This window comes from Pogona vitticeps, chromosome 1 (genome assembly GCF_051106095.1).
Source record: "Pogona vitticeps strain Pit_001003342236 chromosome 1, PviZW2.1, whole genome shotgun sequence".
Taxonomy (NCBI): domain Eukaryota; kingdom Metazoa; phylum Chordata; class Lepidosauria; order Squamata; family Agamidae; genus Pogona; species Pogona vitticeps.
In genome coordinates, this window is record NC_135783.1 from 38687577 (window position 1) to 38704820 (window position 17244).

Genomic DNA, 17244 nt, shown 5'->3' on the forward strand with positions numbered 1-17244 from the left:
GGGTCTCAGGTTTTGCAGTACTTTGACCTCAATATATTGAATTTTGTGAAATGGTTTCTAGACACAGACAGACAGATGGTGTGGGATGCCAAAACAGCAATTAATTAATTTCTCTCTCTTTTTTTGCATTTCATATTTTTTCTGTGCTTCTCAGTTTTTCTACCTTCTGGCTCACTTCCATAATTTTTATTCGTGAAGCAACACTCTTAAAGAAGAAATTGATTACTGTGTCCATGCTAATTTTTATTCATTATATGCACTATAAGACATTTAATTAAGACATTTAATTATTGTGAGCTCATTGTACTTGGATGAATTTATATGTAAATCATCAGCCTCTATAAAGGGCATTTCCAAAGTGGCCAGCACCTTGTCACAACATGTGATCCATTGTCTGTATTTAGTGTTGTGAGTGCACATGACAAGCAAGCTTTTGTTGATGTTGGGCTGGTGGTGTGTGAAAAACTAAGCCCTCGTGACACTATGTCTTCCTTTATGTCTGGACCTGTTGGGCTTCTGCTCTTGCCTCACCTAGTCTCCATTTCCTAAGTATAAAGAAGTGGCAGATTATATTATTTTTTGAAATGAAAAAATAGGTATCCCTAAAAATATGTGACTGATAAACAAGTCTGATTATAACAGGGTTTCTTATTTTCTTGTTTTGTTCTCTGTTTATACCTATTATATATATATTTTTAAACTGCTTTTCTCAATTTTTCAACTTTCTTGCTATTCATGCAGGACTGAGAAATGAGGTTTTATTTCCATGCCCATGATTGTAAATGCCAGAAAGCCAACTTTAGTATCCAGGCTGGCAGTTTTACTCTGGGTGGTGAATCAGTGAATCTGAAGAGGGTTGTACTCTGTTGCCTAGCAACTGAAATATGTCACATCAGGGGATGGGCCTAGGTACTGCAGCCCAATGCAAGTGTTTGTTGCCCTCCTTTTTAAATTACTTCAATCTTCTTTTTTCTGTGCAGTGTCCAACGGCTAAACCAGGCACCTTCAAGCCATGGTCTGTGAGAGTATGAAAGAAGTAATTGCAAGAAACCTGTCTCTGGTCATTAAGCTGGTTTTACTTCAAGGGGCCAAAAGAAATCAGAGGCTCACTGTTGAAAACAGATCTCTATTCCTGCATCTGCCCAGCTGATTCATGAAGCTTTATAATTCAAGTGGTGAATCATCAGTTGCCTAAGAAAACAGTTATTGTTGATGGATTATTGTTGTTGTTTAGTCGTTAATTCGTGTCCAACTCTTCGTGACCCCATGGACCAGAGCATGCCAAGCCCTCCTGTCTTCCACTGCCTCCCGGAGTTGGGTCAAATTCATGTTGGTAGCTTCGATGACACTGTCCAACCATCTCATCCTCTGTTGTCCCCTTCTCCTCTTGCCTTCACACTTTCCCAGCATCAGGGTCTTTTCCAGGGAGTCTTCTCTTCTCATGAGATGGCCAAAGTATTGGAGCCTCAGCTTCAGGATCTGTCCTTCCAGTGAGCACTCAGGGTTGATTTCCTTCAAAATGGATAGGTTTGTTCTCTTTGCAGTCCAGGGGACTCCTCCAGCACCACAATTCAAAAGCATCAATTCTTCGGCGGTCAGCTTTCTTTGTGGTCCAGCTCTCACTTCCATACATCATTACAGCAAAAACCATAGCTTTGACTATGCGACTTTTCTCAGCAAGGTGATGTGTGCTTTTTAAGTTGCTGTCGAGGTTTGTCATAGCTTTTCTCCCAAGAAGCAGGTGTCTTTTAATTTCGTGGCTGTTGTCACCATCTGCAATTATCATGGAGCCTAAGAAAGTAAAATCTGTCACCGCCTCCATATCTTCCCCTTCTATTTGCCAGGGGGTGATGGGACCAGTGGCCATGATCTTAGGTTTTTTAATGTTGAACTTCAGACCATTTTTGCACTCTCCTTTTTCACCCTCATTAAGAGGTCCCTTAATTCCTCCTCACTTTCTGCCATCAGAGTGATATCATCTTCATATCGGAGGTCATTGATATTTCTTACTACAATCTTAATTCCGGCTTGGGATTCATCCAGTCCTGCCTTTCGCATGATGTATTCTGCATATAAGTTAAATAAGCAGGAAGACAACATACAACCTTGTTGTACTCCTTTCCCAACTTTGAACCGAACAGTTGTTCCATATCCAGTTCTAACTGTTGCTTCCTGTCCCACATATAGATTTCTCAGGAGACAGATAAGGTGGTGAGGCACACCCATTTCTTTAAGAACTTGCCATAGTTTTTTGTGGTCCACACAGTCAAAGGCTTTTGTGTAGTCAATGAAGCAGAAATAGATATTTTTCTGGAACTCTCTGGCTTTCTCCATAATCCAGCGCATGTTAGCAATTTGTTCTCGAGTTCCTCTGCCCTTCAAAATCCAGCTTGTACTTCTGGGAGTTCTTGGTCCACATACTGTTGAAGCCTTTTGAGCATAACCTTGCTAGCGTATGAAATGAATGTAATTGTATGGTAGTTGGAGCATTCTTTGGCACTGCCCTTCTTTGGGACTGGGATGTTGGCTGATCTTTTCCAATCCTCTGGCCACTGCTGAGTTTTCCAGACTTGCTGGCATATGGAGTGTAGCACCTCAAAACAGCGCCATCTTTTAAGATTTTAAATAGTTCCACTGGAATGCCATCACCTCCACGGGCCTTGTTGTTAGCCAAGCTTTCTAAGGCCCACTTGACTTCACTCTTCAGGATGTCTGGCTCAAAGTTAGCAACCCCACTATCTGGGTTGCCTGGGACATCCAGATCTTTCTGGTATAATTCCTCTGTGTATTCTTGCCACCTCTTCTTTATGTCTTCTGCTTCTGTTAGGTCCCTACCATTTTTGTCCTTTATTATGTCCATCTTTGCACAAAATATTCCTTTAATATCTCACATTTTCTTGAACAGATCTCTAGTTTTTGCCTTTCTATTATTTTCCTCTATTTCTTTACATTTTTCATTTAAGAAGGCCCTGTTGTCCCTCCTTGCTATTCTTTGGAAGTCAGCATTCAATTTTCTGCAACTTTCTCTATCTCTCTTGCATTTTGTTTCCCTTCTCTTCTCTGCTAGTTTTAAGGCCTTGTTGGACAGCCACTTTGCTTTCTTGCATTTCCTTTTCTTTGGGATGGTTTTTGTTGCTGCCTCCTATACAATGTTACGAGCCTGGAGTTTTCTTGGCAAAGATACTGGAGTGGCATGCCAGTTCCTGCTCCATCCAGGTGGATCACATTTAGTCAGAACTCTCCACTATGACCTGTCTGTCTTGGGTGTCCCTGCACGGCATAGCCCATAACTTATCTCAGTTAATCAAGCCCCTTCGCCACGACAAGGCAGCAATCCATGAAGGGGTAGCAATCCATGAAGGGGAATGGATTATTACGGAGATGCAGATGTAATGAGTTGAAAAATGAATAGATTTTCCCTCAGTGTGAATTTGAAACCTTAACAATGTTCATTAAGCTTGCAGTTAAAATGAAAACAAAACAAAAAACACTTTAGCATTCACTTTTTGTGAATATGTTCTCTCGATGTATAATCCCACCATTCAGAGAAATGCTGATTTAGTAGATTTTTAACAGCCAATCCTTTTCCACATGTTGTCAATTTAATCTTTGGGATTTTGCCAACAGTTATAAAGGCAGGTCCCCACTGCAGTCTCCCCCTGCTTAAGAAGGATGTGTGAAGATAGTTATCTAATCTGACTGAAGAGCTCTCAACCTCTGCCTCCAACTTCCTTTTTTGTCAGTAAAATGAATCTACTCATTACATTGGCATAATATGCTCTTTTCTCAATGGTTAGTTAGTGATCCTAAATAAATATATTTACTTGAAAGAAAGAAACATAGATTTTGGTACATCTGACCTGCAAGTAAGCATGCATGGAAAGAAAATGGAAGGCTGCAGTTTTAGACCCCCTAGTTTAGGAGTAAGCCTTGCTGAACTCAACATAATGTGTCTGTGGATAGAGAAATCTAGGATCACACTGTGAGAGAATTAAAAAATATTGTAATCAATTTGCTGATAAATAATTGAAAGTCATATTTTCTTATATGTTATGGTCCATTTTGGAAATGGGCTATGCTAAGGATGCAGGTAAGTTCCATGGACAACTGTAATTTGTGCTGCTTTCTGGACAAGACTGCCATCACTTACTTTGCAGGACAGTGAGGTTCAGTGTAACACTTCACTACTTTTCTGTTTTTGGCTTGTTTTCTGTCTGGTTTGAGAAGCTTGTGGTATAAATACTGAAGCTGATTTTGACAGGTATTTGTAGAATTGGTGCTATTGCATCATGCAATCACAGTGGGCTCATGCAAACATTGCAAAAGATTAAACTGTACAGCCTCTAGTGAACTGTAAGGCATTGAATAATTGTTTAGTGTCCTGTAGACTGAAATTTTGCTATTCTTAAAGAAATGATAAAGGAAGAGTCCTAAAATAATAGGCAAATGGGAAGAACCCTGTATAGCTGGTCAAGTCTGTTCCCTGAAGAGGTGTCACTCTATAATTATATTAGGCATGCACTCTTTTTGCATAGCCTGCACTCCATTGCCACAGACTAAACCACATCACATTCACTTTGTTAAATATCTCCTTTCATAGAAATAAAACCACAGTCACCTTGTGGAAACTGATGCTGACAATTAAATGTGAAATTATTTGAAGCATGTCGAGAAATCATAGAATAGGGTCATTCAAAATTGCTGATTTTGGGTCATGCCTTTGGGATATAATTGTTTGTTATCATCTATGTCATATGAAAACAAATTGTGTACCTTCTGGAGCAATGGCATTTCTACAACATAAGATAAGAGCATGTCACAAGAGGATATGTACTTAAGTTACTTGCAGCTGAAACAATGAAAAATATTGAGAGTTCTTAAGATCAGTGAAATCCTTTGGATCTAACTTTAGTCCCACTGATATCATGGCTCTTCTCTTAGTATGATTAAGTCTGGAACCAAAGAATTGCTTTTCTAAAGGTTTACTTAAGTATACTAATATATGCTTCTTGAACTAGAAACATTAAATTATAAAACAATAAGACAGAATTTGGTTTCTAGTACTCCGTAGCAGTTGCCAAATAGTTTATAAAAACTAGCACTTTCACTGAGTAGCTGTTGTGTGGATCTTTGTGGTTTGCACCACGGAATGGGCAAATCACAATAAACCCATAACATAGTAATTTGGCATTCTAGAATGCGTTTTTTCTGTCAATCTACTGCAACCATTATTTTCTAGTCTAGAAAATCTCTTGTCCTAAACCCGAGGAATAGCTGTTCCACTGTTTTTCTTTTTGCAGGTGAAACAAAGACTGCAGTTTTATATCTAGTCTACCATATATCATGCTAAGCAACAACACAAAATAAACATACATGCAGCTTGCTGTTTTGCTAAAACAGGGATATAGTCTTATCATTAAGCCTTTGAAATTTAGAGGTCTTCTGAATGAGAATTTACCTTATTTTTGTGTAGCTTTTACAATCCTTTTAATGACATTTCTCATTGATTGATGATTTTGTGATCTGGATGTATGAGAAATTTTGCCAATGAATGCAAAAATAAATGCATTTCACAGTCTCTGGATATTTGCTTATTTGTAACTAGCACAAACAAACAAACAAACAAACAAAAACCCTTCTATTAGGATGTGAAGTGCATGTGGACTGTTCCTTTACTTCTTGTCTGCCATGACCACACAAGAAGGTCTTTAAGTAAGATCTTTAAGTATAGAGAAAAAACCTGTTTTCTGCTCCTACATAGCATCCCTAATTGCAACATTTTACTACTTCATCTCCACGGAATGAATATCAATTTTAAGCTTCAAAGAGTTTCCTTTAAAATGAGATAAACTGGGATCAAAACCTGTTCCTTATTCCTGCTGACCTCAGTTAGCAAGAATTAATCCTGTTGGCTTTGTCTCACCCTTACATCTCTTCTGTTCAGTCCCATGCTGGTTCTTGGTTGCTATCCGAATGCTGGGGCAAAGAATAATGGGCATTAGCTTATATACTCATGTCATCATAGAGATGAAAAGGGCATCAAATCCAAATCCTGCTGATGCTGGAAATATACTGCTGCACCATCCTTTTTATATCCCCTCTCTCCACACTTTGGAACTTGACAGTCAATTCTGAATATATCTCTATACTGCTTTAAAATCAAATACTTCCACAGAGAGGTGGGTGAGGAGAAAAGAGAAAGAGGAAGCACGTGTCCATCAAGGTATATTTTGCAAAAGAACCAAATAGACACAGATCGAAAAACCTGCCGGCACAATGTGCTCATTGTGTTCCATGCTCCACCATCATAGGAACCCACAGGCATGTGGGGCACTGTCTTGTGCCAAGTCAAACCATTAGTCTATCTAGCCCAGTATTGTTAATGCTAACTGCAAGCATTCTTCCAAGCCTTTGGGCAGGATTCTTTCCTAGCCCTGCCTTGGACACTCTATTATCTGGTTTTGTCCCCCATCCAAGTATTAACAAGATCCAACTCTGCTAAACTTTCTAAATCCAGTGAAATTAGTCATAGCTGGAGTGATAATCAATAGCAGGAGTCAAGACCTAGATTGCTAGGTCTGGTAAGCATTGCCAAACTGCAATTGCTCATCTAGAGGCAAAAGAGATGTGGAGAAGGTGACATTGATGGCAATAACATTTGTTGGGGGTTCACTTTAGCTGGTTGGGATAGATATTGGCCCCCTCCCCCAATTTAAAAAAATCTCACTATCCAGCCACAATGTATATTAATTAAGAATCTATATTGCACAATAAACAGTGTAGTTCACCATTCCAGATCGACTCCATCTTCCTGCATTCATCTTTGGAGGCTGTAAAGATTTGTAGCCCTTCTTCCAACCAAAATAACCCTAGTTGCTTCCTGAAGTGCAAGTGTGATCCCAGAGCATGCTGAAGGGAAAGCGAAATGCGGCAAAGTCCAACCGATAGAAATGGCACAGCTGCTGCTTCTGCACGAGGGAGAGTTCATGAAACATGTGCTCTTCTAACCAGCTGTAGGCCCACCGGACTTTGGCATCTATGAACTCAGGTATCTGGATGTTCTTTGGAAGTCCAGTTCGGAGCATTAAATGGTGCACTTCTTTGCCAAGTAACCCAAACATTAATATATAGTCATATTGGATAAGGCAGGGGTGGCACTGGGTTACTAATGGAGCCCATTCAGCTCTGTTTTTTTCAGAACTGTTGTCCAAGATGTTCTGAATAAACTCCTCAAAACTTAAGCCACCTGCCAAGCCATGCAAGTAGGCAGAGGTAAGTCTCTGAAAGGGTTCCCTGATAAAAATCACTTTTGTGTAGGATCTCAGCATACTCTCCATGGACGTCAGGTTATACAGACTCAGTGCTTTTTGGTTCCCAAATTGGTGGTGATAAGCTATGGGAATCTGCAAAGTAACATTTTCTTTCTCCTGCAGCATCTCTAATAGCTGCTCCCAGTCTTCCACGCCAGTGGCTGGTGTTCTGCAGTAAAGGAACTGTAGTTTGTTGTTCACCATAATGGAAGACAGCAAGTGTGAAGCTTCATTTTGGGTAGAAGGAAGCCTGATATTTTTACCTGTTTTGCTGCAGAAGGACCTCAGTCTCTTTTTTCTAAGCTGCTGAATATGGAGAAGCATATCAAACATCGGTGGGAGATCTACTCCTTTATCCATGACGGACAGATTGTCTGCAGAACAGGATATGGAGAGAAGAGTTCATCCAAGCAAAGAAGAGTTCATCCAAGCAAATGACTTGAGGATGAAATACCCCCCCCTTCAACATTTAAGACAATTGTGTACAGTTTGCTGCCTTGGCACCAGATAATACTAACAATGAACTTCTGAAATGGACTTCAGTGGTACTGGCTGTTTCCTGTAATGAGGTGCAGAACTATATAAAATGTTGCTGTATTATTATGATCCTCATGAAAAGAACTTAAGGAAAATAAGCATATATATACTTGTTCATTTTTCCTTCAGTTCTTTTTATGAGGATCATAATAATACAATAACATTTTACACAGTTCTGCACATCAATATAAAAAACAGCCAGTACCAATGAAGTGAATTTTAGTAATTTATTATCAGCAATATCTGATACCAAAGAAGCTGAATAATTGTATGCTATTCCCCTACACATACAGATATATCTATCACCAAGAAACAGAATGAAACAATTGTTGTGCCTTTAAGACTAACAGTCATTTTAACATGTTTATAATTTATTATGTATACCACATTAATATGTGTGTCAGAATATAAGTATACAATATAACATACACACATGCCATACTATACCATAGTTTAGTTTAATATGTATTATATAACGCACATTGTATGATATATGTCACTGGTATACTATGGTATATTACAATAATGCTGTAGTACAATGTTTTGAACATCTGGGAAATATCCTCTAGAAAACCAGGACAAATGCGTTTCCAAACACCACAGCTTAACAGATTCCACCAGGCTAGTCAATACAGTAGCTCCTATTTGTCAACACTCCCAGGAAATTATTATTCAGGTGGTTGACATGATAGGGCTTTTTAACAACACCCAGGGCCATTCACCAAACTACAATTCCCAGGATTCTTTGGAGGAAGCTGCTACAATAGTTATGTCTACAGCACGGAAGTGTAGACTTAATGCTTGTTTTGTTTATTTTTTGAAATATTAGTAAGGAAAGGGTTAGTGATACAAGCTATGGAGCTAGTGTTGAGGTTGTTATAGAGGTGATGAAAGCTGTCATTTGTTAAATTCCCCTCTCCCCAATACCCCCCCCCAATAATTAAATGTATCAGATCACTCAATTGAAACAGGGACATCAACGGCTTCAAGATAAGTATGCAATGCTAAAATTCAGGTTAGAGTTCCTTTTCAAAGTGTGTGTGGAAAATATCTTACCTTGGTTTCTCCAGAGAAGATGACCCCACCACAAAAGGAAAATGAAACCAAGGAAAGCTAAGATGAAGACTCGATGGAGAAAGCGCATTGTCTGGCCTGGTCTACCAATCAAGTGTTACTAAAGAAAACTGAATAAGTAATCTAAAGTAATGTCAGCAAAAGTGCCCTGGATGTTTACTTTGGGAAGAGGTGACCGTCAGGGAGGAAGGTTAAAACACTGTTTGTACATGGATGGCTTTGGCTTGCTGTTATATCTATAAACAAAAACCAGAGGAATTCAGATTAACCAAAGAGTCCTGAATCACGGCTGTTTCCAGAGCTCAGAAAAGTCATGTTTTAGTCTAAAACTCCCAATGCCTCCCAGCAAATAAACCCCTAACTTCTGCAAGCACTCCCATGTGACTATGGATGAAGTTAGGGGAATCTGGAATCTGCTTCAGCTTTACTGCATTTTCATATTGTGGAAGAATTAATTTTAGAAAATTGTCAAGGCTGCCACCTGGACAATTTTTGTACAAAATCAAGGACATTTGTTTGATTTTTTTAAGTGATTATGGGATGGAGCAAAGAGCTGCTTCTCACCAAGAAGGCAGAGCCTCCAAGGATTCTTCTTATTCCATCCAGTGTTCATAGGGTTAAAAAGGTGGGCCACAATTTGAATTGAGGAAAGGGGAAATCAAGATCAATACAAGTTCCCAGCCTACTTGGGAGCATAGCCATTTGTGACAGTTTCTTAAAAGTTTAGTCAGTCCTGATTTCTACATTCAGTATTCAGGTACAAAGTAGGTTGGGGATACTCTGCATTTATGCATTGTTTATCATCTACGTGGCACCACCTCCTTTGGCCACAAGTGCTCCAGAGTATAAAGCTGTTGGGAAAATATCCATGAACATTGGCTGGAGATGTGTGTTTCTGTTGTGACCACTGGCTAATCTCTGTTGTATGTATGGGATCCTGGGGAATAATAGTATAGCATGACACACTAGCCAATCCTGTTGCTGCCTGAACATTTATGCATAGCAAGTCTCTTGATCCTCACAAGTACTGCCTGGACCACCACATTTTTAGAGAGCAAATAGGGACAGCACGGCTGGTGATATCCACTGTACGTCATCAAGAGATTTGGAACAAAGTGTCATTGAATGCAATTTTTAAGTTAATATAACTTTTAATGTTTGCCTGCTTTTAAGTGTTCAGTTGTATTTTAATAATTGTATAGTTTAAATGCTTTTTATGTTTAACTTATTATGTTTTCAGTTCTGTTCTTTTAATATGGTTTGGGGTCCTCTTATAAAAACAAACAAACAAATGAAATATATGCTGATGAACACAACTCTACAGCACTCTTCAGTCATGTCCCAACTGCACTGGAAGAAACACCAGTGCAGACCAGAAGCAGGAACAAATATGTTCCAGCTGGAAACAGGCAGAGGGAAAGAAAAAGAAATACCTACCAGTTGACATCACTGTTGTTAGAGGAGAAGACCATGTCCAACCACAATATGCACTGTTGAAGACTGAGGAAACAGTGGGGGATCTAAATTCGAAGTGGACTCATGAGCTACATATTTTGTTGCTCCTTTAACTTCTTATACTCCACTTTGAAATTTTCAGGTCTAAGTAGTTCCCAAATATTCTCAGGCCAAAATCTTTGACCTCATGATTTACAAACACGTTAAGGAAGTCATGCAATGTGTTTTCTCTCTGACACACTGTACTTTACACATCCAGTTCCATGACAGATTACAAGACCCATTTCACAATCAGTGTTTGTGCTCTCACAAAAAAGAGGACTTGTCAGGGAGGGGAAATTGTTCTAACATCTCTCTCTCTTTGTGTCATATACTGTCAAGTGATGCCTTATTTAGGGTGACCCCAATAGGGTTCCCAAGATATGTGTTTTTGCCATTTCCAACCCCCACCAGAGAATTTTTTTTAAGACATAAGACATAAGACATAAGAAATTTATTTGTCATTGCGCTCACAAGTGGGCAATTTCACACCAGAGAAATTTCCACAGGTCCCCTGTGTCCCTATATGACATTCTGTCCAGGACACTACACAAGCTCCCTCTAAAGTATATACCAGAAGTGAACACCAGTGCTCAGTTATTGTGATGGCTGCATCTCATCTCTTCCCACTAAGGAACAGCAGGCAAAGGGAAGGGAGTTTAGGTCAAACATCATGGCCTCAAAAATGGTTTGAGTTCTAATATCATTCCTAGTAGAAATTAGCCACTGGTAAGGGACGTGGTGGCGCTGTGGGCTAAACCGCAGAAGCCTGTGCTGCAGGGTCAGAAGACCAAGCAGTTGTAAGATCGAATCCACGTGACGGAGTGAGCGCCCATCGCTTGCCCCAGCTCCCGCCAACCTAGCGGGTCGAAAGCATGCAAATGCGAGTAGATAAATAGGGACCACCTCAGTGGGAAGGTAACAGCGTTCCGTGTCTAAGTCGCACTGGCCATGTGACCACGGAATATTGTCTTCAGACAAAATGCTGGCTCTATGGCTTGGAAACGGGGATGAGCACCGCCCCTAGAGTCGAACACGACTGGACAAAAATTGTCAAGGGGAACCTTTACCTTTACCTAAGATCTTTTTCTTTTTTTTTTGGATCATGGTCCAAGCATGAGGGAGGTACCTCATCCCAGAGTGTACAAGGAGAGCTTTGTTGTCATTTCAGGAGATCCCTGAAGAAATCTAAAAGTATACTAAAATATAAAGTATGAATGAGAGAACCAGATGTCTGAAAACATGTGGGAATGGGAAAACCCAGAGAGAGAGAGAGAGAGAGAGAGAGAGAGAAACATCATTGGCTGTACTTCCCTGTCCAGCATTCATTCCATGGCAATCTTGGGACCCTGTGTGGTACAGCACAGAGAAATTGTACTGTGTTCAAATCCTTGCTCATCAGGGATGACTGGGCTTCCCTTTGTGCGAGTCCTCCACTCCCAGTTCCGCCCACTCACAGGGTTCCTGTGAGGAGATTGAAGGGAAGCAAGTCTGCGGCCGTATTAATAAGGAAACAGTAAATAATTGCAAGATGCTGAGTATGTACTCATGTAATATATGGAATATGAGTCTAGCATTTGAGTTAAAAAGTCACTGTAGTCATTTAATGGCTTTAAAATGAAACAGCCATTAAAATCTCATTGATCTTTTCCTTGTACTCTTATGTTTCCACCAGAGGGTGCTAAATTCATGATAAACGAGAGCAAACTTCATAAACGTGTCTCATTAGGGAAGGTGGTAGTGATCATGGTGGCGATAACGAGCCAAGCATAACTTTCTTCATCTTAGAATTTAAAAAGCAGCTAGTTCCTCTGCTAACAAAAATGCTAGCGTCAGCAACCTGTTTGGCAAATCAGGAGTGTAGGGGTGCTGCATCAGGAGTGCTCCACATTTCCTCTGGTGCTCTCAAGCTTCCGGTTATGCGAGTGGTGGATTGTCCTGTTGAAAACAGCAGGGCTTTCCACTTGCAGATGAGTGTGACAATTTTTTATGCCTTGGGCTGAGGGTTAATCCAACATATACCATCTATGAGCATACTTAGAACCACTTTTGACAGGATTTACCAATGCTCTTACCAACATACAGGGTAATGCTGCTGGAAACAGTGAATGCTGTTGAACCATCCAAAAGGCATAAACAGCCTTAATTTTTAAAAAAATCATGTTCTCATATTGGGATCAAAAAAAAGTTTAATATATTCAGTATCTTAAAAGAACTGGTACATACACTGCAAGAATGTCTAAACACATACAGAATATATATTTCTCTATATAACATTAATACAGAGATAAATTGGGCCCGGTTCTCCATCTTCCCCATCATCCTGAAGTCTATAAGGAATGTAGTTTCCCTAGTTATGTGCCATCAAGTCAGAAAAGACTTATAACAACACTCATAAGGCTTTCAAAGTAAAGTGAGATATCAAAGGAGTGGTTTGACCAGTTCAACTCTCCCAGTTTGAGCTTCTGTGGTGAATTTGAATCCTGGAGTCCAGAAACCTAGTCTGTCACTCTATTTATTACACCAAAGTGTGTACCACAGTTTCACCTTAGACACCAACAAAATAAAGGTTTGGAGAAGAGATGTAATTAGCTTGACTTTGACCCATCCGTCTGGTTGATGTTCAAAATATTTATTCTAGACATAAACTTAAAGTGAGTGTTGGAAGGATAGGGGAGCATGGAGGTTGTGACTGATACAACTAGATATTTTAGAGGGAGAACATGTGTATGAGTTTAGAATCTTCCTGGCAAATTCCTAAACCTAAAACAGAAAAATGGTTTTTATACCTCTTTGTATGCACAGTCTACCACGAGTGCCATAATATTGCTCACTGTGAATTTGCCTTTCAACATGGCTCTATGTTTGCAAGCATGCACTTTTATTACATGTGCACACATCAGCTCAGGAATTTCCTTTTTTGGACTACAGCTCCCAGAAACCTTCAGCCAAGTTGTCGGAGATTCTGAGAGTTAAAAGATGAAAGGCAACTTTTCCCGGCTCCTTTCAAAATGTAATATTCCAACCTCTGAGCTTGAAGCACCAAGGACAGAGGTGTTCCACACTAAATCTATAGATCACAACCAACTCACTCTCTCAGTTCTTATAACCACTTTATTCTTATCAACATACATCTGGAAGAAAGGATGCTACCTAGGTACACTGAATTGCAAATCCCAATGAGAAATTACTGGACTTAGATTTAAGCCAAAAGGTGGCCTCATATCTCCATGGGCACAGCTTTGTTTCCCTCTCTCCTCAAGTCCCTTCCTAGTGGCCTCTCACTCTGTTAGTTTTCTCTTAGAAGGAGGGATGAGATGGACGGGAAGCTCATTGGGAAGCTCGTGGCCTTCTAACTTGACTTTTATGAGATGATTAGCCAAAGCAAACTCCTCATCATCTAGCATCCCATCCTTATTGATATCAGACAATTTCCATATCTTGCCCAACACTGTATTAGGAAGTTTGGACTTCACCAACTCCTTCTTGGCATTAGCACCAGTTATTTTCCCATCGACTGGTGACAATGTGTAGAAGATTTCATCATACATGGGCTTATCTCTGGCCACCACCCAGTTTGCGTCATCAATTCCTTCCCCTGCTCCTTCACCATATCCATGTCCAAATGGGCTATGCAGGGTGCCTTCAAAGGCTCCTCCTTTCACCATTTGGACAGATCTGTGGGACTCCTCCTGGCGTACCAACACCATGAGCTGTGCAATGTCATGGGCCAGCATATCATCTACGGCATCCAGCAACTTGCTCTTTATAGGCTGGAACTTGCTGAAATCTTGAGCTTGCAGCTGCTCCTGAAAGACACACAACAGACAGAATAAGGTAGGAATTTTGCTATCATTATGAATAATCGAGGGGGCCACAACAGCAATCCATGGGTTTGCAGCCAAAGTCTGGTTACAGCCATTCCACCAATTCCTCCACACCTCACCTTAACCCCAGCCCAAGATTTGCAGTCCATTTGTTAGCTTGAAAACTAGTTTCATATGTCAGGGTTAAGAGCCTCCACAGACATAACAACATTTTCATTCTTTTCTAAGATAAGCATATTCCATTGTTTGCCAGCTAGCAATGGCCATTTTCCTTTTTAAAAAGTATAGCTAGATTTATTATTCTAGCCTGGAAGCCTAATGCCAGATTCCATATGTTTATTTGTAAGGTGACACATGTACTGATAGTGTTGCCATGTAAGATTGCCAATGTTAACTACCAGTCCAGAATTTAGAAGTAAAAACAATTTTTCCTTCTCCCAAAAATCTGAAGAGGGAACTGGGCTTTCTCCTGGATAAAAACATTATTTCTAAACTGGAATGCACTAGTGTAGGTGGTAGGAGAGTTCAGTTTATTCAGTATAGTCTCCATTGTTACTGTTCTCAGTTTTTCTATTGCTTCTGGCACTCACCTGCATCTTCTTCAGATTAGGAAAGTCTCCTGGTGAAATCTGATGCTCCCGTTCGATCCGTCCATAGATCACACCCAAATTGCTCACAAGCTCTTTCTTCTTATTGTCTTTGCCAAACACTGATGGCATTTCCTTCTTAAGTGAGCTAATGATATATGCGTGAACCTATGAGTATCACAAAGGTAGGTAGGTACTTAGGTAGGTAGGCAGGCAGGCAGGCAAGTTGCCATGACATTGCAAGTATATCATATAGGTAAAGGTAAAAGTTCCCCTTGACATTTAGTCCAGTCTTGTCCAACTCTAGGGTGTGGTGCTCATCCCCGTCTCCAAGTCACAGAGCCAGCATTTGTCCATAGACAGTTTCTGTGGTCACATGGCCAGTGTGACTAGAGACAGAATGCCGTCACCTCCCCACCATGGTGGTACCTATTTATCTACTCGCATTTACATGCTTTTGAACTGCTAGGTTGGCAAGAGCAGGGACAAGTGACGGGAGCTCACTCTGTTGCGTGGATTCGATCTTACGACTGCTGGTCTTCCAACCCTGCAGCACAGAGGCTTCTGTGGTTTAACCCACAGCGCCACCACATCCCTTTAAGTATATCATATAATCAAACATAATTAACACTTCATAGTCTAGATTCACATTGCCTTCAAGCTGTGACCTTTAATGGATTAAAATCTCCACTTTGTGACTTCAAGAACAATACAGCCTATATAGCATGAAGAACATTTACGTAGTTTGTTTTCTACTGAACTATTTTTAATTTATTTAAGAATTTGTTGTATAACTTTTTTGTTTGAAAATTGTAGCAGTATAAAATACAATAAAGCCAATTAGTAAGATAATAAAGCACTGACAAAACAATAGAACAGTTGATTAAAATAATCAGAGTGAGTGACAATTTTCATGATTAGGAAAATCTTGAGCAAAATAAATGAGTCTTCATTTGACTGTGGGAGCATCACACACTAGGTGCCCAATGGATGCCAGTAGGGGATACCATTTCATATAGTGGAGACTAGAGATGGGCATCACTGGTATGGTGGCCCAGCACAGTTCATTCACTGGCTGCACAGCTGATCTGCAGTTCGGCACCCTGCCCCCTCTGGTCAGCACCCTCTCAGAGGCAGCGCCCCGGCTTCCCTGCCCTGCCTCCTCTAGTCACTGCCTCCGAGTGGACAGATGGGGTGCCGAACTGTGGATCTGCTGTGGCTGGTAAATTAACTGTGTCAAACCCAGTGGTTCCTGCCACTGTGGGAACCAAAGCAAAGAATGCCTATTTGTATGCTGCAATTAAATGAATTTCACTAAGCAGATCCTCCACTCACAATGTAAAAATCTTTAGAAATTACAGAAAAGCCAATTGAGCATGCTGATGGAGAAACTCACCTTGGCTAGCCGTGCCCGTTTAATGAGATCATTCAGTTTCCGAAGGGCTGCATTGCGAGGCAGGCTTTGCATATCTCTGAAGAGATCCTGCTCCTCTGCTTCGAAGAGCTTCCGATTATCTGGAATAAGCAATGGGTGAGACCAGAAAGAACCAATGTACACCCTAACTACTTCAGGGGTGTTCACAATCTTCCCCAGTGACCACATGAGAGCACCATAAACCCTCATAAGCTGCTGGGTCTCAATCTGATCTGCTTTGTTGAGTACTACTCTCATTTTATCTTCATGGTTTTTCAGGGCTTTGATGACGTCTGAGAATTCATCTGAGATATCTAACTTGTGAGCATCAAAGAGGAGAATGATGCGGTCCACTCTTTCTGCAAACCACTCTAGGACAGCAGCAAAGTCATAGCCTACAGAGGAAAAAAAATAAAAATGTCCATAAGAACAGTGACAATGTCATCTAGGATGCCTTCACAGTTGCTCTTGGAACAAAAAAATATTAAACAACAAGCACTGGGGAATATAGATACTGTAAGTGCCCTTTAGTTATCTTCTTCATTTGGTCTCCACTTTTCATAACTTGGATGAAATCCTATTGAGTAATTATGCAAATTGCATAACTTTTAGATGCAGATTGACAAAAGCTAAGAAATCTCTGTAGGCAACATATGTCGCATGCCATATAGTGTGATTCAGTAAGCAACAGATAATATCTATGGCGATTTCTTAATTTACAACAATTTGCTTCCAAAAATATAACATTTGTGTAATTGTTCAACAGGATTCCTGTTGTCATTCCAATAACCATTCTGCCAAGAAATCTAAGATCTACCTTGATAAAATTTGAGACCTTGACTAATGCAATAGACACTCTTTCTCCAAGAAGGATATTTATATGTTCACAGACATACTGTTATCATTGCCAGGAAGGTGGCTGCCAAAGGGGATAGAAGAGTAGAAGAAATATGCATGTCCAAAATTACCACAAACATGCAGAAAGATCACAATTGAACAAT

General features: G+C 40.2%; 3 protein-coding genes and 1 long non-coding RNA gene across 12 annotated transcripts in view; 1 reads left to right on the forward strand and 3 right to left on the reverse strand.

Moving 5' to 3' along the window:
* Positions 1–5578, forward strand: part of XDH (xanthine dehydrogenase) — an 83379-nt gene extending 77801 nt beyond the window's left edge. For 8 of the 9 annotated variants that reach the window (XM_072991104.2, XM_078383011.1, XM_020809339.3 and 5 more), the window contains one exon: positions 981–5578. In XM_072991104.2, coding sequence (XP_072847205.2) covers positions 981–1031 — 51 coding nt within the window. In that variant the 3' untranslated portion in view covers positions 1032–5578. The remainder of the gene's footprint in view (positions 1–980) is intronic. The other variant, XR_013540373.1, reaches the window with a different exon arrangement.
* The window catches only part of LOC144585810 (uncharacterized), a 256170-nt gene that overhangs the window by 120274 nt on the left and 118652 nt on the right, over positions 1–17244 (reverse strand). The gene's annotated exons all lie outside the window — the stretch shown is intronic.
* Positions 6728–9586, reverse strand: LOC110087559 (carbohydrate sulfotransferase 9). Its single transcript, XM_020809342.3, has 2 exons — positions 8904–9586; positions 6728–7684 (listed from the first exon to the last, which is right to left on the reverse strand). The coding sequence occupies exons 1-2, from the start codon at positions 8989–8991 to the stop codon at positions 6870–6872; spliced, it is 903 nt and encodes a 300-aa protein (XP_020665001.3). The 5' UTR covers positions 8992–9586; the 3' UTR covers positions 6728–6869.
* EHD3 (EH domain containing 3) overlaps positions 12587–17244 on the reverse strand; it is a 38989-nt gene continuing 34331 nt past the window's right edge. The window contains exons 4-6 of the mRNA XM_020809335.3: positions 16226–16638; positions 14833–14997; positions 12587–14224 (exon numbers count right to left, since the gene is read on the reverse strand). Of these exons, the coding sequence (XP_020664994.2) occupies positions 13697–14224; positions 14833–14997; positions 16226–16638 (1106 nt within the window). The 3' untranslated portion in view covers positions 12587–13696. The remainder of the gene's footprint in view (positions 14225–14832; positions 14998–16225; positions 16639–17244) is intronic.